General features: G+C 42.5%; 1 protein-coding gene across 9 annotated transcripts in view; it reads left to right on the forward strand.

The window, feature by feature from the left end:
- dock9b (dedicator of cytokinesis 9b) overlaps positions 1-24,132 on the forward strand; it is a 77,704-nt gene that overhangs the window by 33,004 nt on the left and 20,568 nt on the right. For 4 of the 9 annotated variants that reach the window (XM_022201977.2, XM_051943280.1, XM_022201969.2 and 1 more), the window contains exons 4-37: positions 767-849; positions 3,839-3,908; positions 4,436-4,531; positions 6,321-6,455; positions 6,577-6,751; positions 7,040-7,095; positions 8,680-8,754; positions 8,898-9,038; positions 9,639-9,980; positions 10,073-10,155; positions 10,548-10,670; positions 10,759-10,838; positions 10,931-11,118; positions 11,688-11,753; positions 12,918-13,010; positions 13,365-13,476; positions 13,748-13,866; positions 16,138-16,224; positions 16,336-16,425; positions 16,575-16,690; positions 17,862-17,931; positions 18,032-18,157; positions 18,728-18,799; positions 18,896-19,042; positions 19,206-19,289; positions 19,365-19,476; positions 19,592-19,770; positions 20,201-20,308; positions 20,388-20,499; positions 20,610-20,740; positions 22,986-23,100; positions 23,200-23,266; positions 23,360-23,407; positions 23,894-24,030. In XM_022201977.2, coding sequence (XP_022057669.2) covers positions 767-849; positions 3,839-3,908; positions 4,436-4,531; positions 6,321-6,455; positions 6,577-6,751; positions 7,040-7,095; positions 8,680-8,754; positions 8,898-9,038; positions 9,639-9,980; positions 10,073-10,155; positions 10,548-10,670; positions 10,759-10,838; positions 10,931-11,118; positions 11,688-11,753; positions 12,918-13,010; positions 13,365-13,476; positions 13,748-13,866; positions 16,138-16,224; positions 16,336-16,425; positions 16,575-16,690; positions 17,862-17,931; positions 18,032-18,157; positions 18,728-18,799; positions 18,896-19,042; positions 19,206-19,289; positions 19,365-19,476; positions 19,592-19,770; positions 20,201-20,308; positions 20,388-20,499; positions 20,610-20,740; positions 22,986-23,100; positions 23,200-23,266; positions 23,360-23,407; positions 23,894-24,030 — 3,838 coding nt within the window. Of the gene's footprint in view, positions 1-766; positions 850-3,838; positions 3,909-4,435; positions 4,532-6,320; positions 6,456-6,576; positions 6,752-7,039; positions 7,096-8,679; positions 8,755-8,897; positions 9,039-9,638; positions 9,981-10,072; positions 10,156-10,547; positions 10,671-10,758; positions 10,839-10,930; positions 11,119-11,687; positions 11,754-12,917; positions 13,011-13,364; positions 13,477-13,747; positions 13,867-16,137; positions 16,225-16,335; positions 16,426-16,574; positions 16,691-17,861; positions 17,932-18,031; positions 18,158-18,727; positions 18,800-18,895; positions 19,043-19,205; positions 19,290-19,364; positions 19,477-19,591; positions 19,771-20,200; positions 20,309-20,387; positions 20,500-20,609; positions 20,741-22,985; positions 23,101-23,199; positions 23,267-23,359; positions 23,619-23,893; positions 24,031-24,132 lie in introns of those variants that run through there. The other 5 variants (XM_051943282.1, XM_051943279.1, XM_051943283.1 and 2 more) reach the window with 3 other exon arrangements.

The following is a 24,132-nucleotide window of genomic DNA, read 5'->3' on the forward strand; positions in this document are numbered from 1 at the left end:
AAAAGACTTTGCAGACTTGGCAGAACTCTTTCACATAAGCAGAACCGCACAACGCAGGAAATGCTAAACACAAAGTTTACCTGAGCAAAGCATTGCAAGCTCAGGAAATGAACTGTCCTGATGTAACGAAATACTACTTAAAGTTCAGCATAGATGCACACACTCCCTTTATTTTTTATCTGAACCTTAACCCTATATGTTCTGACCTCCACAGCTCGGTGCTGAATGAAGCCATTAGTCATGACAACAAAGGAGGGAATGCTGTCCAGTGTTATTTAGGGGTGACATTACAGACTACACCCAAAAGTTACAAAAATGAAACTTGTTTGCTTTTTATTTAGTATGAAAAGAATGTGAGTGAGTCTGAAAGGGTCCTGAATATGTTATCTAACTAATAAAAACACGCTTTCTTTTGGACTTTATGTGGCTTTATAGTGTGTGGCATTCACTAAATGGTCATTTTCATTCTTGTTAATCTGTAAAATTGTAAAGAACATGTGAGTTAATGCCCCTAAATCTAATGTTCATCCTTTTAAATCGCTTCACTTATACAATCTTTTACATCTGTAAGGTTTCTAAACGGGAAAATGTAATTAATAATTGACCAAATAAAGACCGAACCTTGAACTGGTGCCAAAGATAAAAGAAATGCAGCACCTTTTTAGTGCCTGACAAATGTTCCGAAACATAGAACATAGAAACCCGAGCCTGTCTGTGTCTGTAACTGAAGTCGTCCCTCACGTCTCTCTGCCTTCTTTCTCTGCAGTGCATCAAAACCTACAAGTCTGACTGGCACGTCGTCAACTACAAGTATGAGGAGTATTCTGGAGACTTCCGCCAGCTCCCCAAGTGAGTGTGTATGATTTAGCTGTACCAGAGGCTTGTACCAACAGGTCTCTTAACACTCTACAGCGCAGCGTTCATGCAGCTGAAACCACTACTACCTACACCGATTCAGATGTCGGTTAGCAGTGGAGCTGTGCTGGTGTAATAGCAGTCATATGAAGAAATGAATGAAGACAGAGATTAGGCTTTGTGTGCAAATGTGAACAGCACAGGAAAAGAGAGACGCCTTTCCACTAGTTTTGCTCATGAAAAACAATCAAGACAAATGCTCTTTAATGTGTCAGAACCGCGTAGTGCAGGAGTGTCAAACATGAGGTTCACGGGCCAAATCCGGCCCGCCAGAGGGTCCAATCCGGCCCAACTTTGTGAAGAGGAAAAATTACAGAGAAGACATTAACTGCAATTTGTAACTTTGTAAAACTATGAATTTTAAATAAATTCTAGATCATGACAAGTTGTTAAATAGTAAAAGTACTAGATTGCTCATTGTTCCTTTGTCATTTCATGTGTCATTTTTATAATATTTGTCTTGTTTTTGTTGTTTTTTGTCCTCCTTTTTCTGATTTTTGTTATTTGTCTCATGTTTTTGTCGTTTTGTTTCTCGCTTTTGTCGTTTTGTGTTCCCTTTTTTGTCTCACTTGTGCTTTTTGTCTTATTTTTGCTGCTTTGTGTTTTGCTTTATTCACTGGGGGTCATGTGGGATCCAGTGTTTTTGTTGTAGGTTTTTTTTCTGACCAAGAACGCTCAGTGCAAAGTCATCAGAAAATCCCTTTAAATCGAGTAAATTAGACAGCATTTCACTTTGGCCTCAACTTTTACTTACAAAACCCAAAATGACTGAGGCATTCTGCTCTTGTTTAGAACATTTGTAAAATGTGTTCATTTGTGCAGCCAACCACACTCAGGTCGAGTGTGTATTCTCTCTCTGCAAAAGCCCTCCAAGGCATGCTGTGAAGTGGTGTTTACACTCATTGTATTCAGTGATGCTGCCTTTTGTTTACAGCACAGTAATTGATTTACCAAGAGCCTTAGAAACACGGAAGCCTCTCTTGAAGACTCTAAGCTCTTCCACAAAAACAGGAGAAGATTTCCTATGTTTGTGTGCCAAAGATAAGCAGGACTATTCTGGGATTGATCTCGACTGATACTAAAGCGAAAGGAAGGTCCCACAATGCACTGTGTGTCCTTGGACGAGCCACTTTCTTTGAGGACAAGAATGAACTTCACAGATGCTGTGCGTAATGTTTAAAACATTGTAGCGTAAGAACTGGACAAACCCAGGCCTTGGACTTGACATGGTTCATGCAAATAGTTCCCCAGAGAACCTGAGTCTTACAAAGGTCAAAGGACAAACTGTCCATCAGGAGTTTGAACTGCACTCAGAGAAGCAGCTGCAGTGTTTTGAGCTGCATCCTTAGAAGTTTGAGGCAACACTTTAATCAATATTGGAATATGGAATTCTGGAATATAACTGCATATACTTTTTCTTTGCTTTCTTGCTTTGGTGCCATGTATTAAGAAACTTACCAAACTAGCTTTTTGTCTGAATGCGTTGTAGCCAGCATCTATCCCATCTAGGGAACACAGACTCTAAAATCCTTGTACCTGCATCATTCCTTACATGGACGTTGTTTGGTCCATAATACAGCTTACCAAGTCTTTACTGGTGTAATTATAATAAACAGATTTTAAAATCCTCGTTTTGACTTAAGAGGCTTCAACATTTCCAGTCTTACTGTAGTTTAACCATACAGCTAATGTTTAGTCATACAGTACACTTTTGTGATTATGAAAAACACATTTTATTAGGTTCTGTCTTTAGAGAAAGCTCTGTTGGGATTTTCAAAGCAAGATTTAGGGCACATTTTTTGTTGTTGCATCTAAGTACATTCAAATAATTGACCATAATGGGAATAAATGGATACAGATGATCCTCGTCTTAGGTCAGAGTTCTGTTCCTACGATGTGACGTAAGTCGATTTTCGTCTTAAGTTGGAACTCTGGTGAAAACGTAAACAAAGCCGTTACGTGCATCACGATATCGATCAGTACAACTACAGTAACAACAAACAGTCATTAGCTCACACTGAAACACAACTTGGGAGGGAAATACCGGCGAAAATGTAAACCATAACTCTGACTTATGCTTGGGAGCCATAATGAAGGTCGTCAATGTAGCATAATCCAATGTGGCGACAAATGTAAACAAAGCGTCTTCTATTGACTATTGGACTACAGTACTACAGTATTAATCCACTCCACTTGCCAACTAGTTCCACTGAAGTAACGGAGAAACGTGTATGTCAAACCGACCACCGGCCCGTAATCGGTTCCGATGTAACGGCGAAATGACATAAGTCGAGGACGTCGTAAATCGAGGACCTCCTGTTGTTATCCTCGTCAGCAAAAATGCACTCCATATTGTACAGTTAGTTCAAACTAGTAGACATAGAATGCAATAGTTAACTGAAAGTAGGTAATGTCAAAATTGTTAATTAAAATATCTGAATTGTTAGCTAATGGAAAAGGCTTGAAAATGTTATGTGAATTAATGGATAACATTTTTTGCTAAAAAGGTCATGGAGAAATTGTTGAAATTACTGACAGTAATGACTAAAATGTCAAGACTGAGAATCAGAAATAATGATTGGATGTTTGAAACTGCTAAAAGTGAATAATGCTTTTGTTCCTTCAAATGCTAGTATAAATACAACTTGGGGGAGAAAAACTACTTATAACAGTTAATTTGAAATATGCTGGGTGGTGTCCATCAGTCTCTATCTGTGTATATCTCATACATGGAAATGATGGGGAAATATTGTGTTTTTGTTGTATGAATATTCTTAATTTAACCTTTAATTTGTACTTTTACATGTTTTTGTGTTTTAACATGTAAAGTTTGTAGACACTTTGAGAAATGTGCACTATAAATAACATGACGTCCCACTAAGACCTGAGTTAGCTCTAACTTCTCTTTTCCTTGTCGTTTTAGTAAGGTGCTGAGACCTGAGAAACTGGCAGCTCACCTGTTCGAGGTGGATGAAGATGTGGAAAAAGATGAGGTAGGAGTCCCAGTGCTTTAAGAAATCCTGTTTGTCTCACAGTCTTCTCATGACCCACCTTTGCTCATAAGAGTAAACAACACTTGCAGCACCTTTAATTTAGTGCCCAACATTGTATCATTTGTTTATTTTCATTTCTCTTTTTCAAGTCAAACTGAAGCCCTTTCCATAATGTAGGCTTGCCCTGTTTATCTGAAATATCTTCATGACATCCGTAGCAGTTTAATGGAGCATGTCTTCCCATTAATGACCTCACTTCAGACATTGATTTAACCGAAGGCCAGTGACCTTTAATGGACTTACCGTCATGACTGAAAAGTGTTGTTCTTAATGCTGATGTTAATGAAGTGCATTCCTTACAGACTATCCTCCCATTTGCCTTGAGGTCAGTGAGCAAATTCCTAAGCTCAAAGCAAAGTGTGCAACTATAAGTACAAGAGAGTGTGCTTGTTTTCCACTGATGGAGGAGAGGAATAGGTATAATAAACATCTTCTTGTTTAATGTTTTTTGTTCCTTCCTCCTCCAGGACACAGCTTCTCTCGGCTCACAGAAGGGAGGAGTGTCAAAACACGGCTGGCTGTACAAAGGCAACATGAACAGTGCAATTAGTGTTACTATGCGGGTGAGTACAGTTGTGTGAGTTTTACTTGCGATTAAATCTGTCTGTTAGATATCTCCTGACGTTCTTCTCTGCTTTGGATGCTAAAAACAACAGAAACTTTGGCAATTTTGATGATAAATGCTGATTTTTCCTTAATGATTCTTGAATGAATTCCCAGACAGTGTGATAATCAGTCTCTAAAAACACTTTCTTTGGCAAAAAAAAGAAACTATTACAAATTGTTCAGACTTAGAAATATGCATGATGACGTTTTCAAGGAAGATAATTAACTTGTGCTTATACGAGGGGTCGTCGACTTACATGGGAGTTCCATTCTTATGGCGCAACGTAAGTCGATTTTCAGCGCAAGTTGGAACTCCAGCGAACATGTAAACAAAGTCACGTGCATCACGATATTGATCAGTTCTTCGGACAAGTCATGAATACCATTGTATTTTATTAATAAATTTGTCCGCTCCCTTCGCCGACTAGTTTTACGTAACCGGTTCCGATGTAATGATGAACCACAGTATGTCGTATACCGAGGGCCTTCCGTAACCAGTTTGGACGTAAAGATGAAACGTCGTGGGTCGAGGACATCGTACACCGAGGATTTATATTTAGAAATTTGTCTGCTCCGCTCGCCGTGTGACAACGTTGCTGTTCTGTAAACTGTAACATCTGCAGCTAGCTAAAAACTCATCTCGCCGAACTTCTCGCTTTTTGCAGTAAAGTTTTTGACTCGCATGCATTATTTACAAGCATTTAGGTGAATTAGAAAGCTACATTTTGGGAGAACTTATCTGAGAAAAATCAACTTTTTTTCCTCCAACGCTCACCAACTAGTTCCACGTAACCAGTTCCGACATAAAGATGAAACGCCGTAGGTCGAGGGCGTCGTAAACCGAGGACCCCCTGTATCTAATTAAGTCTAAGACTACTATTACATTGTCAGATCATTCAAAGTTCATTTTTAACGGTCTGCCAAATATCCCATGCTGCTGCTGCTCCTGTTGGTGAAGTCAAGGGTTAAAGACAAACCACCTATATGGTTATTTTTCCAGAATGCTTGCTAAGCTAAACATTGCTTAGCTCAACATCACTTTTTCTTGCAGTTTTATGTCATAAACCAAAAAAACTCAGTTTTGGGGGGGTTTTAAGTTTAAAAACCGCACATACGGTAGTTTGATTAAACAAGTAGTATAACTGATTAATCTGAATTCAGAGACTTAAACAGTAGAAGTTGATTTTGCGATAAAACCAAAAATAACCAACATTTGTCTTATTCCCGGGCTGCACAGTGGAGTAGTGGTTAGCACTTTCGCCTTGCAGCAAGAAGATCCCCGGTTCAAATCCCGGCCTGGGATCTTTCTGCATGGAGTTTGCATGTTCTCCCTGTGCATGCGTGGGTTTTCTCCAGGTACTCCGGCTTCCTCCCACAGTCCAAAAACATGCTGAGGTTAATTGGTTACTCTAAATTGTGAATGTGAATGTGATTGTGTGTCTGTATATGTAGCCCTGTGACAGACTGGTGACCTGTCCAGGGTGTCCCCTTCCTTCGTCCAAGTCAGCTGGGATAGACTCCAGCACCCCCCATGACCCTAATGAGGATAAAGCAGTGTATAGAGAATGGATGTCTTATTCCCTCTGCATACAGCAAAAGCCAATTAGCCTTCGCTTTGGGTAGCCCACTGCTTGACATAATTTCAGTGTACCCCTAAGCTTTCCCATGCCCCATCTCCACTTGATGGTATTTTTAGACAGAAAGAGGCCATCTGGGATGTTAACACTCTCTATGTTCATCTTTTAGTCCTTCAAGAGGAGGTACTTCCATCTTGCTCAGCTGGGCGATGGATCCTACAACCTCAACTTCTACAAAGACGAGAACACCTCCAAGGAGCCCAAAGGAACCATTTTCCTTGACTCATGCATGGGGGTTGTCCAGGTACAGGACCCTACATACTGGGAGATTTAAAACTGAAGCCTCCTGGAATGTAATTAAAAGTCCAACTAAAAGAGTCAGTATGGACTGTATACAATCATTGTTTGGGTTTGGGTTTTTCCAGAACAGCAAAGTGCGTCGATTTGCCTTTGAGCTGAAGATGCAGGATAAGAGCACGTTCCTGCTGGCTGCAGACAGCGAAGCAGAGATGGACGAGTGGATCAGCACCTTAAACAAGATTCTCCACAGCAGCTTTGAGCAGGCCATGCAGGAGAAGAGGAACGGAGACCTCCACGATGGTGTGCAGCTCGCTTATTATTTGCATGTGTCTGTTTGCCTGCCTTGTGGTGTTTGTTGTCATCTGTTTGTTTGATTCCTTTTGATGCTTTCTGCAGCTGCCAGCTTCTTCAGTTTTCCCGAACCTCATGGAATAATTAATGTCCAGAACAACAGCAGCTTCATTTTCAGTCCTTTTTCCTCTGCTCCTGTAATTCCCCTTTGTTTCACAGTAAGGCAGAGACCAACACTTCATTATTCTTTTATTTAACAGCCACAGCTAACAGAGCTCATGTTGATCTCTCCAACAGACGAGGAGCATCTAAAAACAGACCTTTCCTCCGGAGGTTTTCAAGACACCTTTCAGGTAGAGGGATTTTCCGTCTCCACTGACTTGTTAAAACAATGTTTGCCATCTTTGTTCGGCCACTCAACAAGCTAAATCTCTTTCCATGTAGTCTTTGTACTGTAGAGGTGCTTTGGATGTCCCATGAGTTCACGTGGAACAATCCGGACGCTAAATGGAGTTTTGCTTTGAGCAGAATAGCTAAACATCTGTATTTCCTGAAACCAGGTCCCCACATTTTCCTCTTGGTGCTTACCAAGCAAACATCTGTTATAGTGTGTTTGGTCTCCAAATGTAGAGGCCAGACAAGGCCAACACTTGTGCTGAGCAGGAAGGCAGTGTTGTAACGTGGCAGTCTGAAAGCATTTACAGTAAAAGCACCATTTGCGTTTTTCTGTATTTAACCAACATAGAGAATTACAGCCGCATGGATGAATATTATTTATATTTGTGTGTGATGTGAGGGGAGTTTTTCGCAGTGATGAACCCACCTGGATTTATGCATAAAGAGCTATTTAGGAGAATAAATGTTGGACTGAGATTCTAGCCCAGCCGCGCTAGACAACCCACGGCAACGAATTTAATTCTCTGCCAGGGTGGGTCTAGTTACCCTCGGTAAGCCTCGAGGTTGGATGCTCCTAAAACTGGCCGGACCAATCACCATGAAGTGTAGAGTCAGAAGGCGGGCGTAACTAAGTGACGACAGAGGCGTGACGATTCTGACAGAAACAACCGGAAACAACCATAGAAACAAGGATAGACAAGAAGATGGCTGCGCACAATAAACAGTTATCTTTCGACTCGGCTTTGGCCACAGCCCTTAAAGATTTGAAGCTAAAATTCAACTTGAAAGATAAACAAAGGACGGCACTGAAGTGTTTCATTGAGAAGAAAGACGTATTTGGACTTATCACCGAACTCCCACATCCTCTGATTTCCGGCGCTCTAGGAGCTACGTCAGCCTATTCGTTGCACTGATTGGTTGTATACCTACGCAACTGCTGCAGAGTGATTTGAAAGACAACCTTTTAGCCCGCCTCCCTCCCTGTCGAGAGTTCCTAGACCCTTGCGTCTTCAGACTTGGCTCTAGCGCGGCTAGGCTACTGGGATTCATCACACAACTCCAAATGAATGCTTTATATGTGCTGTATCTGATGAAAGCTCACAGTAGCACAATGTTATAAATATTAAAATGGAATTATTATAATATCTACAGCCCGTTGCACTGCAATTAGTGAGCCTAAATCTGAGACTTGGTATTTTATGTTAATTTTCTGCAACTTTTTTGTAAAAACATATGATACAATACAAATAAATACATTTATTTACATCCTGCCAGTCCTCCCACAAGTAAAAATGACATGCTAATTATTCCCTTTTGTCGTTTGAGCATTAGTGTTGTGTAACTTGGGAAGATTAAATGATGAAGACATATCTAGATCTGGAGCTCACAAATGAGGAGGCAAAGAAGATTGTTGTGTTCATCGATCGTTGTTCTTGGATTTCCTAATTCTGTTGTTTTATGTGATTGTTTCCATGCCCCTTCTTTTTAAATAATCACCTCTCTGCGGGTACACAGTCCAATTTTTGTCTTGTTTTTACCAGACTGCCAGAGATATCGAATACAAAATGAGAAGTGAAGCTCGCCTCAAGCTGTTTACTCTGGACCCTGACACACAGGTGATGAAGCTAACTCCACAGTCTCGTGCATTCTGTAGGAGTATTGTTTATTTTGTCTAGTTGCACCACGCTGACTTCACTAATATTTTTTGTTGTGGCGATGAATAGTGGAAACCTTTTGACATCAGCTCCTGTTTCCATAGAAACTGGACTTTTCTGGCATTGAACCAGATGTGCGGCAGTTTGAAGAGAAATTTGGGAAGAGAGTCCTGGTCAGCTGCAACGACCTGTCCTTCAACCTGCAGGGCTGTGTTGCAGAGAACGAAGAGGGACCGACAACTAATGTAGGTTTCAGTGATTTTCAGCGTAAGAACCCGACCTCGGCGTAATTCCGGAAAATGTCCTCCAGCAAATGAGGGCGAGCTTTAAATCACTTAAGAAGATCACAGACAGTTCAGATGGCCCACTTGGCTGGCCCCCGTCAAAACTGGTGTTGCTGGCACAGAGAACGGCTATTGCCATAGCAACCAGCCGGGGCCTCCCACCATGCATTAGCACCAGTCTGAGGCTGGTTTCCTGCTCTCATTCTCCAAGGTCTCTGTGTGTGTGGAAGGAGCACTCCTTCAACTCTCAACGCTGAGCTGGGAAACCACAGTTATGAGCTCTCAGGCTGCTCAGAGTACACACACACACACACACACACACACACACACACAAATGAGTTTGTGTAATGGAAATGCATGGTGGAAAGACTGAATGGGATGATGAATTATATCAGTAGTACATTTGGTCTTAGTGGAAAATGAGAAGTGCATTAGGAAGGATGAGTATCCGTTCAACTGTTGCTTTCTTTTTACTTTTTTTTCCCCCTCTGCTTTTCTATTTTGTCTTTGGCTGCCCATCCTCCATCACAACATTTTCCTTTCTCTCTTCTGTCATTAAAGGTGGAGCCTTTCTATGTCGTCCTGTCGCTGTTCGACGTCCAGAACAGTAGAAAGATCTCTGCCGACTTCCATGTGGATCTTAACCACCCGTTGGTCCGACACATGACGTCTGCTTATGGTAGCGGACCAAACTTGCAAAAAATTAATGGCGGCAGCAGTGACGGTCCCCACCGGCTGGCCAGTGAGCTGCCAGAGGGGGCCCTCCAGTACCCCAGACAAGGGGTGTTCTCCGTCACTTGCCCCCATCCAGAGATCTTCCTGGTTGCCAGAATTGAGAAGGTCCTGCAGGGAGGGATCACCCACTGCACTGAACCCTACATGAAGAGTTCAGACTCTGCTAAGGTGCATGTGTGAGCAGAGATGAGGATGCAAATAGCAGCATGCTTCTCATCTTGTGTAATTAGTTTGTAAAATGAGTCACTTGTCTTCTGTAGATTGCCCAAAAGGTGCTGAAGAATGCCAAGACAGCTTGCAGCAGATTGGGACAGTACAGGATGCCTTTTGCCTGGGCTGCAAGGTGTGAACCAAGCTAACGGCGTCAATAAAAACATTATATTGTACCGACATAAGTCGGCCTTCTACTACAGGCATTAGAGTGGTATCAACACTTCCCCTCCATATCACCTTAGCTGTTGTTGTTTCCGTAGCTAGACTCATCCTGTTACTGATGGCTTCTTGTAGTTAAGGAAAAACTTTCAGCTTTTATGACAGCATACACCCCTTGTCAAAAGTTTTGAGACACTTTCTCATTCAAATAAATTAGAAATCGTCTCAAAACTTTTGACAGGGGGCATACAAACTCAGCTAAAACTGTCAAAGAAAAAACTGCCTGTTGGGGCACACATTTTTAAATCAGAACTGACATTTCCTCTTGTCCAGTAAACCCACTGTTTTTATGTCTCTCTGCAGGCCTGTGTTTAAAGATGCATCTGGGACTTTGGACAAAAGTGCTCGTTTCTCAGCTCTTTACAGGCAGGACAGCAGCAAGCTGTCAGATGAGGACATGTTCAAACTGCTTACTGACTTCCGAAAGTATGGGTTTATTTTTGTTCCTCTGGCTTTTCTATCTTGCTATAACTTGTTTTGTAATAAGCTGTTTCTTTCCCTGTTTTCCCAACAGACCAGAGAAAATGGCCAAACTCCCTGTGCTCTTGGGGAACTTAGATGTGACAATTGATAGCGTGGCCCCGGATGCAACCAGTAAACTCTCCAGATATTTACAAACTCTCTTCTGTCTGTTTATATTCTTCGTACTGTACACTGTGAACCCTCATCTCCTTTCCTGCCTGTAGATTGTGTCACTTCGTCCTACATCCCTGTGAAGAACTTTGAAAGAAATGGACCAGGCAGTGCTCTGCTGGAGGTGGAGGAGTTTGTGCCTTGTATTGCCAAGTGCTCCCAACCATTCACCATCTATAAAAACCACCTCTATGTCTACCCGAAACACCTCAAGTACGACGGGCAGAAATCTTTTGCTAAGGTACAGACAGAAAGGGTGCATAATATTGGATTAATCTTTTATTTTGAGCTTCACTGTTTACATGATTTGCACAGCATCAGTATTTTATCTTTTATGTGTGACATCAGATGTCCTTCCCAAACATAGGCCTTATCCTTTTTGGAGCATAATGCTTTTATTTGGCTGGCATTCTCATTTCATCATCATTTTGTGTTCCTGTTTAGCCTAAAAGACTACTGGCAACTGCCTGAAGCTTGTTCAGCCAAGCATCAGAGCTGGATAGACTTATCTGTGCATGGAACAGCAGTTTGTGATTAATGCATTAATGCAGGGTTGTTATTTTCACTAGGTCAGCTCCGTACAGGAAACCAACCTGTCTTCTCTTCCCATCTCTCTCTCTCTCTGTTATTTTAAATGAGAGCTTTGAAATCTTTTCCTGTACTATTTTCCCTGTTTTTATTTAAACTAATGGCCATCTGTAATGGACCCAGACAGGAACAGTAGAGAAAGTGGCAGAAAATTGTTTGGAAATGGTTCTTACTTTTCCAATATTATCTGCCTTTCTGTTTACTTTTGTCTCCCCTGTTCAGGCGAGGAACATCGCTGTTTGCATTGAGTTTAAGGACTCTGATGAGGATGACGCCCAGCTGCTAAAGGTACATTTAAATACTACAGAAGGCTGCTGTCAATCCACATTTTTTGCATATTTCCTAGTCTAACTACACGCTTCAGACCAACAGACTTGAGCACTTGAGATACATAACACACTCTCTAATTGAGTATGGTGACTTTTTGAATTGACAAACTGTGGCTTCCCTTGGCCTTCAGACTTCCACACAGAACAGGTGCTCCTTACAAAGAAGTGACATCAAACAATTGAGTTGTTGAGGACCGTGATACAAAGGCTTTATAGTGTAGAGTTTTGCCCTAAAGTGGGAATAACACCCTTTGTTTTTGGGTGAGACCAGGAACCTTTTTTGAAGTACCCTTATAGAAAACTGACTGGTATGTTGAAATTAAAATTTACAAATGTATTAAATTTAATATAGGATTTGATAGTCTTCATTTTGCCTCATGGTTTAAGTTTGGACTTTTTGGTCTTGACTTTTGATTAGCTGATTTTCACTGGAGAAGTGATGGTTTGGGGACTTTTAGAATTTGTTAGTCTTGACTTGAGACTTGCCTTTGCACTTGGTCTTAAGCTTGGGACTCGACTCGAGACACTTACGTACGTCTGGATTTGGTACTTGACCGTGTTGTTTAGGGCTCAGACTTTCGCCTCATTGATCTGGACTTTAGACTCATTGATTTTGACTGAAGAATTGATCTAGGATTCCTTGGTCTTGACTCGGGCTGTACAGTGGTAGAGTGGTTAGCACTTTCGCCTTGCAGCAAGAAGATCCCCGGTTCAAATCCTGGGGTGGGCCTGGGATCTTTCTGCATGACCTGTCCAGGGTGTCCCCTGCCTTCGCCTGAGTCATCTGGGATAGGCTCCAGCACCCCCCGCGCCCTAGTGAGGATAAAGCGGTGTATAGAGGATGGATGGATGGATGGATGGTCTTGACTCAGGCCTCGACTGGGGGCTCACTGATCTCGACTCGGGTCAGGACTTTGGCCTTGTTCATCTTGGGACTCAACATGCCACTCGCTGGCTGTGAATTAAGTCTTCATTACTTTTAATTCTTTAAGTGGGGCTTCGTGACAAACCAACAAGCACATTAATCAACTCATCGATGACTGTCAGTAAAAGCATGTGTTCATCCCGCTCTCTCTCTCATGATTGATTATTGATTATCTTTTACGTTTTGAATCCCCTGTAGTGCATCTACGGCCGCCCAGGAGGGCCTCTGTTCACTAAGCAGGCGTTTGCAGCCGTCCTGCACCACCAGCAGAACCCTGAGTTCTATGATGAGGTATTTCTCTGCTCATGTTCCTCACAAAGTTTAACCCCTTAGTCCCTACAGCCCCCGCCGGCGGGGGCTGTAGATGCCTCAAAAACAGGCTCAGGGACTAAAAGGTTAATTGATGTTCTGGCTATAGCAGTCTGCTTTTTAGTGCCTCTGAACCTTCAGTGGGGAGAGACAGGTGGCATCAACAGACCTAAAGTTGAAAGTAATTTTTTAAAAAACCGTTTTGAAGTGAGAGGCTACCTTTCACCTCGTCTTGTGTTATCTGAGCACATTTCAGTGGTATGCATTTTTTACTGAATAAAGTTTCTTCTGTATTTTGGAACCAATCTCGTGAATCTATGTTTTTCTCACCCTCAGATAAAGATAGAGCTGCCTACTCAGCTGCATGAGAAGCACCATCTTCTCTTCACCTTCTACCATGTTAGCTGTGACAGCAACAGCAAGAAGAAAGACCTGGTGGAGGCTCCAGGTGGGCTTGTCATCTTTTACCACTATTGAATGTCAAACTTGAGCAATTATTTCATGTGTGTGCATGAAACAGAAACTAGCAAATTAGGTATATGTTGTGCATGATGTGGGTAAAACTGTTTGATACAGGCATACATTGGTGCTGGTTGTTGGTTAGTTGTTAAACATCCCCAGTGGGTGGAGATGCTTTAAAATTCAGATCATTATGCTCATGCTGCCCCAATAATGATGCGCCTTTACAAATGCATCCCTGCACCTGTTCTTTTTTCCAGTGGGGTCAGCCTGGCTGCCTCTGCTGAAGGATGGCAGGGTCATCGTGAATGAACAGCAGCTGCCTGTGGCTGCCAATCTACCTGCAGGATACCTCGGCTCCCAGGACGGTGTCAACAAGGTACAAACAGAAACATCTGATTGTTTTAGAAAAGTTAAATTTGCACTGATGGTCAGGAGAGGGCTGTGAGATTTCAAGACCCTCTAAGAAACACAAAGGGGTCATTCCAGGTGAAATGACCAGATATTCCTTGGGGGTGTTGCTGCACCATTTTCAAACTAGTCCTAAATTTGCATGCCATTAGATAGTCACAAAAGTACTTTCTATGCAAAATTGTAGGCCTGTAGCTCAAATAGTTTCTGAGTTGTGGGGGTCTGAAATTTTCAGAATTTGGGCTATAAAAAGCCTCGCCAGCATTTTTTGCATCTTTAAGTGGTTATTTCTCAGCCTCTAGACATACCAGAGAGCTGTGAGTTGGTAAACAAGGCCTCTGCATGTAGCTAGTGCCCCACAAACATCCCCAGGTGTTTCCCTACACTCTGCAGGCCATGGGGGCTTGCTAAAAATGCTAAAAATTAAGAGATACCTACTCGCGAGTGGGGTTTGGGACCTTAAAAGTACTAGAAATACTGCACAGAAGTGTTCTGACACCCCTGGGTTCCATTCTACACAAACTTGTGTGATAACTTAGCAAACTGGAGCTTTCTCGGTACCTCAGTTTGGAAAATATGAGCTCCCAAAGTTGGACGAGATTTTTAATTGGCTATTTTTGGTGGCAAAAATCTCAGTGTGGGACAGGTACTAGAGACCCCAAATTTTTCTACAAGACAGTTCCATCTGTCTTCTATCACTGTACAAAAAAGCAGCAGGGTTATATTTGTAGTTACTGAGATATTCTTACTCAAAATGGCATGGGTAATGTCAAAATCGTTTTTTGCTTTTCAGTACTTTAAATTGGGATACAAGTATAAGTAGTCATTCCAATGGCTAATCTAATAGCATACAAATTCAGGACTAATTTGAAAACGGTGCAGCAACCACCATCTGGTGAAACCACACGGAATGACCCAAAGAGCAAATAATTGCTATAGATATTTTTTTTATTTTTAGTCGAGAATGTACGAGCTAAATATTTATGTAAAACAAAGTGTTTTTATGCATTTCACTCAAACTGTTTAGAATGCAGTTCATGATTAATGGATGCAGATTTGATCCTGTCAGCTATGATTGGATTGGGACCTGATGGAGGTCCAACGGACTAGCGCACAGAAAGCCTGTGAAATGTGATCAGTATTAAAATGTAATCCACTAGAACTAACAATCAATAGAATCCCACCACTGAGGACCACCGGTGCTCTGATGCACAGTTAATGGGTTTACTGTAAATCTAATTAAAGCTGAGGTATAATGTACACAAAAGTGGCTCATCAAGGAAGCATTTTGTGCATAAGGTTGATTGCTGATTGTAAATTTTACAGGCAGTCAAACACGATGTTATATCGTGAGGAGGTATGTAATTTCTGTAATTAGAGCAGTAAATGACTGCAGTGTATGCAGGACAACAATCCTGTAGAAGCACATAAGAATTTTCTTAATTGAAGTCACTGTATATGTACAGTTAATTTGCACAGTTTGACATTGAATCTACGTTCCCACCCTTGCCTGTGTTCTTGAGCTCTCGGCAGTGGCTCAAAAGAATGACATTGTGGATACAAGGGGCCAAATTGAGTCCCTAGTCTTGAGTGGCTGAGGTTTGCCTTAGAGGTAGGGTGAGGAACTTGGACATTTGGAGGGAACATGGAGTGGAGTCACTGTTTCTTCACATCGAAAGGAGCCTGGATGGGTGGGTGGATGGATGGATGGATGGATGGATGGATGGATGGATGGATGAATGGGTGGGTGGGTGGGTGGATGGATGGGTGGGTGGGTGGATGGATGGGTGGGTGGGTGGATGGATGGATGGATGGATGGATGGATGGATGGATGAATGGGTGGGTGGATGGATGGATGGATGGATGGATGATGGGAGGGTGGGTGGATGGATGGATGGATGGATGGATGGGTGGATGGATGGATGGATGGATGGATGGATGAATGGGTGGGTGGGTGGGTGGATGGATGGGTGGGTGGGTGGATGGATGGGTGGGTGGGTGGATGGATGGATGGATGGATGGATGGATGGATGGATGAATGGGTGGGTGGATGGATGGATGGATGGATGGATGGATGGATGGATGTTATTTACACCACATGTTGGTGGTTATACTGTTGTAGCTGATTGGTGTACCTGTTTCTAGTAGGTTTTTATATTATAAACCACACATTTTTGTCCATTTAATGCTGTAGTCATATGGCTCCAAAGCATCAACTGATTCCTGCTTGTCATTGCAGCACTCTGGTTCGGAGATCAAGTGGGTAGATGGAGGCAAAGCTCTGTTCAAAGTCTCGACTCATCTTGTTTCCACAGTTTACACTCAGGTATATTCGCATATCACACAATTTGTCCACCATGATGTGTCAGCTCATCTCACCTGCCTACTCTCTGCGTATCTATGTGATAAAAGCATCTACATTACATGTTTCCATCAGGATCAGCACTTGCACAACTTCTTCCACCACTGTCAAAACATGGAGATGTCAGAACAAGCTTCAGAGGGAGAGCTGGTCAAGTACCTGAAGGTATTTAGAGCGCCGTTTATTTCCAAGAAAAATGGAGCACGCCCTTTTCTTCATGCTCCATCAAATATCATCAAAGTTTTTCCATCTAACATTTAAAGGAAAAGGACAAGCCGGTGTCTGCGTTCATTCGGTATTTGTTTCCCTCCTAGAGTCTCCATGCGATGGAAGGTCATGTGATGGTGAATTTTCTGCCCACCGTCCTCAACCAGCTGTTCTGTGTTCTTACCAGAGCAACACACGAGGATGTGGCTGTCAACGTGACCAGGCAAGACACACACACACATGAAATACCTGGCTTCCAGCAGCAGAAAACGAAGTGATACGGCTGGTTTTATGGTGTCTCTTAGCAAACTTAATCTGTAGAAAATGATCAAAATGGCACAAAACAGACCGTTTCCCCAATTCTCTTTAATGGCCTGAATCCTTTTTCTCATCAGACACTCTCTACTAGCATTTATTAGACCCTCCAGAAAAACGCGGACAAAAATCCTTGATTATGCGGGCTAAAATCCTTGATTATGCGGACTAAAATCCTTGATTATGCGAATAAATATGCAGGGTTTTTATGCCATTTTATGCGGGGAAATTGCGGAAAGTTGCAAAGTATGCGAATAGTTTTGAAATATGCAAAAATATGCACAATTCACCTGCCATCTGGTCACGGAGGGATATTTCCTCTAATCAGACACTGGGACTGCTGTGGGGTTACTGGACTGACAGCCTGTGCTTTGGGAGGGGGAGAAGCTCACAGCAGCACCTGCTGCTTGTTGAGGACAGTAACTGCAGAATGATCCGAGTTTTCCTGTCAGTCTCCAAAACGGCAGAAAAAGTCGCTAGATTTGTGGCGAGTCGCTTTTGACAAAAAAAGTCGGTAGGACGCTTTGGAAAGTCGCTAGATTTTGCGAGAAAGTCGCTAAGTTGGCAACACTGGTGCCGCACTCCGCATTAACTCGTGCTTCTAGTGTGTGTGTGAATGTCGTCAGGCCGGGCGTCACATAAAAACTCACTCACAACTCCATTTATTTTGGTTATAGTTTTCTCATTTTATGCGGAAATTGTGAAATCAAGCGGTACCCGCATATTTCTCTTTTTTTCGTGGAAATGTGAGATTCTTGCAGGAGTTATGCGCTGTTTTGCAGGGATTGTGCGGCCTTTTGGGAAATAATTGACCCCCGCATAATCAGCGGCATTTTGGTGATTAATGCGGGAATTCATGCGATCGCATAATCGCGTTTTTCTGGAGGGTCTAATTTATGGTCTACGTATGTGTTTCCATTGTGTGCAGCTTGTCTTTGAAGCTCTGTAGGCAGTGTGTAAATGAGGCATCAGTGCTGTGGAATGAAAATATGTAATTCTTATCTTTGGATTGTTCCCTCTAGCAAACTTCACCTCCTGCTGTCTGGTGCTTTATTGTTTTTCCTTCATTATCTTTTTAGGGTGATGGTTCACGTAGTAGCGCAGTGCCACGAAGAGGGACTTGAACATTACCTGAGATCATATGTCAAGGTGCGATCTTCTCTCATTATATTTATGCTGATGACATCCCGACAGCGTATTCCTGCGCTTCTGAAGAAACCAAATTGAGTCTGTTTTTCCCCCCTCTCAGTTTGTATTAAAGCCAGAGCCTTATTCCTGCACCAGTGTGAAAACGGTTCACGAAGAGCTGGCCAAAGCCATGACAGCCATACTCAAACCTTCCACTGACTTCCTGACGAGCAACAAGCTCCTGAAGGTATCCTACATTCATAGCTAATTAATCGTACAAAGGCAAAGATAAAAGAAAGCAAACAAGAACAAGTATAAAGGATGACTATAGGACAAAATGACTGCCCAACATCCTGCAGAAGTGAATTAAATGAATGAAAACAAATGAATGTATAACTTTTTCAGATTGAAGCTAAAGGAGGGTAACACCACTTGAACTAGCATAGCTGCTACACTGCTAGCTAGTTAGCGTATAGCAAGTCTACTACTATTTTGTTTTTCTCTGGCAGGCTTAAACGTAGCTACTACTATTTCATTTACTCATGCAGTATAACAACTACCAAGAAATACCAAGTCAGTAAGTCAGTTCTAGCTTTAGCTAAGGCTATAGCTTGTCAGCTAGCTTTAACTTTTCTTGTTATATTACTGTTTTTTGCTGTTGCCCTTTAATTTGTCACTTGCTGCGTACATTACATATGGCGAAGTTACACATTTTCCTACAAAACTACTGCTCAACACTTTACAAAATAGAACATTTTCTAAATTACTCGTACAAATGTAGCATGGTGGTTTTACTGACTCTGTGTTTGTGTTACAGCATTCGTGGTACTTTTTTGAAGCTCTAGTGAAATCAATGGCTCATTATCTCATGGAAAGTGGCAAGGTCAAGGTATGTCTGTTTCAGTCTCATCTTCTCCTCTTTAAGGTGTCGCCCGACAAGCTAACTAACTCCTCCGCATCTTCGCTTTGTGTTTCCCGTGTCCAGCTCTCCAGGAACCAACGTTTTTCTGCCTCCTTCTACCATGCAGTGGAGACTCTGGTCAATATGCTGATGCCTCACATTACGCAGAAATACAAGGACAACCTGGATGCAGCTCGCAATGCCAACCACAGCCTGGCAGTGTTCATCAAGGTTGGCGTTCCTCCCAGTATTCGCAATGTAGAATTGACCTTTAATGTGTGCGTGAGTCTAAAAAAATGCCCCTTGGCTTGAGGAATGTTTAGAGATAAAGTTATAGCTGTGAAATACATTTTCATTGAGTGTCCACTCACTGGATTTGTCTCTCATCACTCAGCGCTGCTTCACATTTATGGATAGAGGCTTCGTGTTTAAGCAGATAAACAACTACATGAACTGCTTTGTGCCTGGAGACCCCAAGGTAAGCAGCTTTCTGTCAGTAGAAATGAAATCAAAACAAACATGAAGCCTAAGCTTTTTCTTCTGTTCATTCTAGACTCTGTATGAATTTAAGTTTGAATTCCTGCGGGTGGTTTGCAACCATGAGCACTATGTGCCTCTAAATCTGCCCATGCCCTTTGGAAAAGGCAGAATACAGAGGTTTCAAGGTAAAAAAAAAAAAAAAAAAGCCCCACAGTTCACATCAGTTTCATCTATAAAGTGTATCTTTTATGTTTGTGCTTGCCCTCTGAAGCGTGTCATTTCTGAGTGTTATTTCTGCAGATCTCCAGCTGGACTACTCCCTGACTGATGACTTCTGTCGAAACCACTTCCTGGTGGGCCTGCTGCTGAGGGAAGTGGGCGGGGCGCTTCAGGAGTACAGGGAGATCCGTCAGATCGCCATCCAGGTGCTGAAGGGACTGATGATCAAACACACATTTGATGACCGCTACGCTGCCAAGGTAAGTCGCACAGCTCTCCACCACCGTCCTGCTCTTTGAACATTTCCCACGGTTTTTTTTTTCAAAGGATGTGTCAGATATTGTTACTTTTGCCTACAGATAATTAGATTTTGAAAGGCTTCGGGTAAACTCAAGAACTGGGCCTGCTTGCACATCTATTTATGCTGTAGGTTTGTATATATTAGAAGTGCCTTTTTATACTCATATTGTCTTTTATGGAAGTGTTTTTATATTGTCTTATGGCTGAAACTGGAACCAGGGTCCAATTTCATATTGTTGCATATGCAAATGTGGAATGATATGACAATAAAGAACCTTTGACCTTTGACCTTGACCTAAATTAATTCACCAACAACTCAACAAAAGTTTAACCTTCTCTCTGAATTTCTAAATTATTCGTCTCATGAGCACGTCTTCTGTGTCATTCCAGAGCCAACAAGCCAGACTTGCCACTCTCTACCTCCCTCTGTTTGGCTTGCTTCAGGAGAACGTTTATCGACTTGACATCAAGGAGTCGACTCATCTCAGCAGCCATAATGTAAGCCTGACACCTAGTGGTGGCAAACACTAATTACTTTCAGAGCTAAACTAAATCCCTTTGCTGCTTTCCATCCCAGAATATGAGGGAGGACTCTCTGGTGCCGAACTCCATGGTGACTCCTCTGAAACCTGGAAGCTGCATAGAAAATGCTCTCCACAAAGATGTGTTCGGTGTCATCTCTGGAACCGGTGATTCCTCTCTCCTCTGTTTCACCGACAAGCACAGAGTCAGAGCAAGTTTTGAAGTGTAAGCACTCGTTTTCCGTGAAAGTATTCACCTTTCTGCTCTACTTCCGCAGCCTCTCCTCACAGCTCCACTCCCAACATCAGCTCGGTTCACCACGCAGACTCCAGAGGCTCCTTGGTCTCCACCGACTCTGGAAACAGCCTGCTGGACAAGAGCAGCGACAAGACCAACTCCCTGGAGAAGGTAGACGGTCGCTTAGTTTGCTATATTAATGCATCCATTCCACACTCATTAAAAGGTGTCAGTCCTGTTTGAAGGATTGAAATCTGTGCTGCTTGGCCTAAATATGTCTATGTGTCACTGATGATGAGCCAGTAGATCTCAAACGATCAACATACACCCCCTGTCAAAAGTTTTAGGACACTTTCTCATTCAAATAAATTAGAACCTGTCCTAAAACTTTTGACAGGGGTGTAGTTCAGCCCAAAAACTTGTTTAACATTGTTTTATCAGTTTTTGTAAGAGTTTAAACAGGAAGCTGGACCTCAGTGGTGTTTAACTGACTCTGTAAATGTGGGCGAATTTTTTTTTTTTGCCAGCCAACAGAAGAAATATAAAACAATAAATGTGCATTAATCAAGTGTGAGTCACCCCTTCAGTACTTGGTTTAATATAGCTATAGGAGAACATATCAGAAAATGGTTGATTTTTGTTCTTAATATGAATATTTTACATGCAAAGTAAGATTAGCACATTATCCAGATGTCTTTGGGTTTAATTGATGCTTTACTTTATGTATTGCTCACCTTTCACCCTCTATGGTAGCCTCTTCCGTATGTTCCAGACCAGATTCAGATCAACAGTTTACTACTCATATACTACCCAGAACTGATCACTTAGAACATAGTCAGCATTTCTCCAAGGTTCTTATCGAGACAGGTTTGCAATAAAGTGATAAATAGAAGAGTGTGCTGTTAATTTACTTTAATTGCACCACTCTGAGTCAGACTCGCGTCGGGCAGCGAAGAAAAAAGTATCACTTGATGCAACAGGGCCGCAACAGGAAACCCAGAGTTATCAGAGGCAGTTAAAAGCCAGTTTCATGATCAAAGCAGCTCTAAGAAAGCCTCATTTAAAGAGATAATATGGGGAGAGGTGGGGAATGAAACATTCTTTAGGTCACAATTGCAGGATGTGGAGAGAACACGTATAAATCTGCTTATAAATTGTAGTTTTCTTCAGTGACAGCTGTCTGCACGTACATGGTTACATTTCGAACAGGAAAGTAATTTTTAGGCTACCTTTTAACAAAATGTAAACAAGCATAAGCCTAAATAAGGGCTCAAAATAAAACAGCAGTAGTTACATGAACCTGTATCTGCAGACGGTGTTTAAGTTTCAGGTGTAGCAGCATGCTTACTAAAAAAACAGGATGCAACTTTATCTCTGATTGTGAAAAATTACATGCGATCATAAAATCACTCCGCCTCCCGTAGAGGAGTAAATCATGTCCAAATTGTGCGTAAGTTGAGTTTGTGTCGCTGCGTACTCCACAGATTTGTGAAACCAAAATAACGACGAAGCAAAATCAGTGTCAGCAAAACACCAGGGTTAAGGTTGATAGCTTGTGCAGCATCCTGTGTCTTATCTTAATTCTTTTTTCATTATCTGGACTCTTGGACGTGCACGCCCTCCCCCTTCCAGACTTCCCACACCCCTTCTCCCTGCTGTGTAACGCCCCAACTGAGCCAAAAAGAGAGATTTACCAGGAGGCACTCGGTCAACGTGCCCCCTGTCCCCCTCGACCGAGAGGAGCGAGGTCCGCCTCTGAGCCAGGCGGCGAAGCGGGTCACCGTGGACTTCTCTCTCCTCACGGTGCCCCTGCCTGACCCACCGCAGGACAATAACACTGATGATGACAGGCCGGCTGAAGGCCAGAGGGTGGATGGAAGTCATGAGGAAAACATCCCTATACAAGTATTCTGTTTGGCCTTTGTGACGTCTCCACCAGCAGCTTTTGGTTTTATTTGCACAGAGTCTTGCAGACGTTTGCTGCTTTGGTGTTTATTCCAAAGCAGTTTTCTGATGTCTGTGCAGTACATCCAAAATCCTCCCAACATTCTTCCTTTCTGAGTGTCCCACTTCAGGGAGTTTGGAAGCTCTTCTTTTTGCTGAGGTTGAGCCGACCTTGTAGCCTTTTTCCGCTTAATTTCTTAGATCCTGTAACTGTAAATGTGTTTCTTAAAACCTGCATTTGATGTTGCTTCCTCAAAGCGCAGAGCTGCTGTAAAAACGGACTTCTTTTGCTCTTGTGGACCCGCCTACCTCTCCCTCCTCTCCTCAAAGACAGTCTTGACATTTCTCATCTTTGAAGTTTGGGTTGTTTGAGTGATGTGCTTTATCTCTTTGAAGCTTAGATTTTCCCTGCTGAGTGATAGCTTTTCCTGTTTCATTTGCCGTCTGTCTCCGCTCTGTTTCTCTGCATCAGAACCAGTGTGCGTCGGCTCTCGGCAGCACTGTGCTGCGCTGCGACAAACTGGACCGGGACGAGATCAAAAACCTGCTGATGTGTTTTCTACATATCCTTAAGAGCATGTCAGAGGGTAGGACGGCATGTCTGAGTCGGGATGCTTGATTTTGACACATAATGGTGTCTAATAATGATATTTCTGACTATTTTGTCGTCATTTTATCACCCTCAGAGGCGCTGTTTGCTTACTGGAACAAGGCAGCGCCCTCAGAGCTGATGGACTTTTTTACGTTAATAGAGTGAGTACAGAAATTACAGTGCAGTATTTTGACATATTTTAGTTCAGTAATTCTCACTGCTCTGTTGCTTGTTCTTTTGTGCTTTTCCTGCAGAGTCTGTCTTCATCAGTTCAGATACATGGGGAAGAGATTTATCGCCAGGTAAAGTCAGAGCTGGTCCTCTGTTGATGTCAAGAAACTAATTTTCTTTGTTATCTCTGCAATAATAAGACTCGCACCCACATGGAAACTTACAAACCCAAGTGCTCGCTGAATTTTCTAACCTTTTGCTGTTGGTTTGTTCTCTCGTTTGTAACACTGCTGGCAAGTTGTTTTGTGGTTAATGTGGCGGCCCCGGGCCCCTCCCGCATGGGTAAGACGCCGCTGCCTTTCATTCTCTTTGCTTCGTTAAATGCGTGATCCTCCCACTGGTGTCTGTCACTTTGAAAACCACATCACAGTCTCACCGTTCATTCATCTGCTGCGTTTTGTCCACTCCTGTTTAATCCCACACAACAACACAAGCTCTTCTGTGACTGATTTGTTTGATTTCATTTGATCTTTTTGTTTCTTTTCATCTTAAATTCGACTTTTCTGTCTCATGACATCCAGGCTCACTGTTAGTGGTGTTTCTCGTCTCCTCGACAGGAGCCAGGAGGGGGCGGGGCCTGTAGCTCCAGACAGGAAGTCTCTGACTCTGCCTGTGTCTCGAAACAGGGCAGGGATCCTTCATGCTCGCCTCCAACAGCTAGGAACTCTGGAGAATGCTCACACCTTCAACAACAGTAAGCCCTGCTACAGCCAGGTGGATGAGGTTTAAATAACAATAAACATAAAAATTATCTGAACAGAAAACACAGTCTGAACAGGATAATCTGGCAGTATTA

This window comes from Acanthochromis polyacanthus, chromosome 22 (genome assembly GCF_021347895.1).
Source record: "Acanthochromis polyacanthus isolate Apoly-LR-REF ecotype Palm Island chromosome 22, KAUST_Apoly_ChrSc, whole genome shotgun sequence".
Taxonomy (NCBI): domain Eukaryota; kingdom Metazoa; phylum Chordata; class Actinopteri; family Pomacentridae; genus Acanthochromis; species Acanthochromis polyacanthus.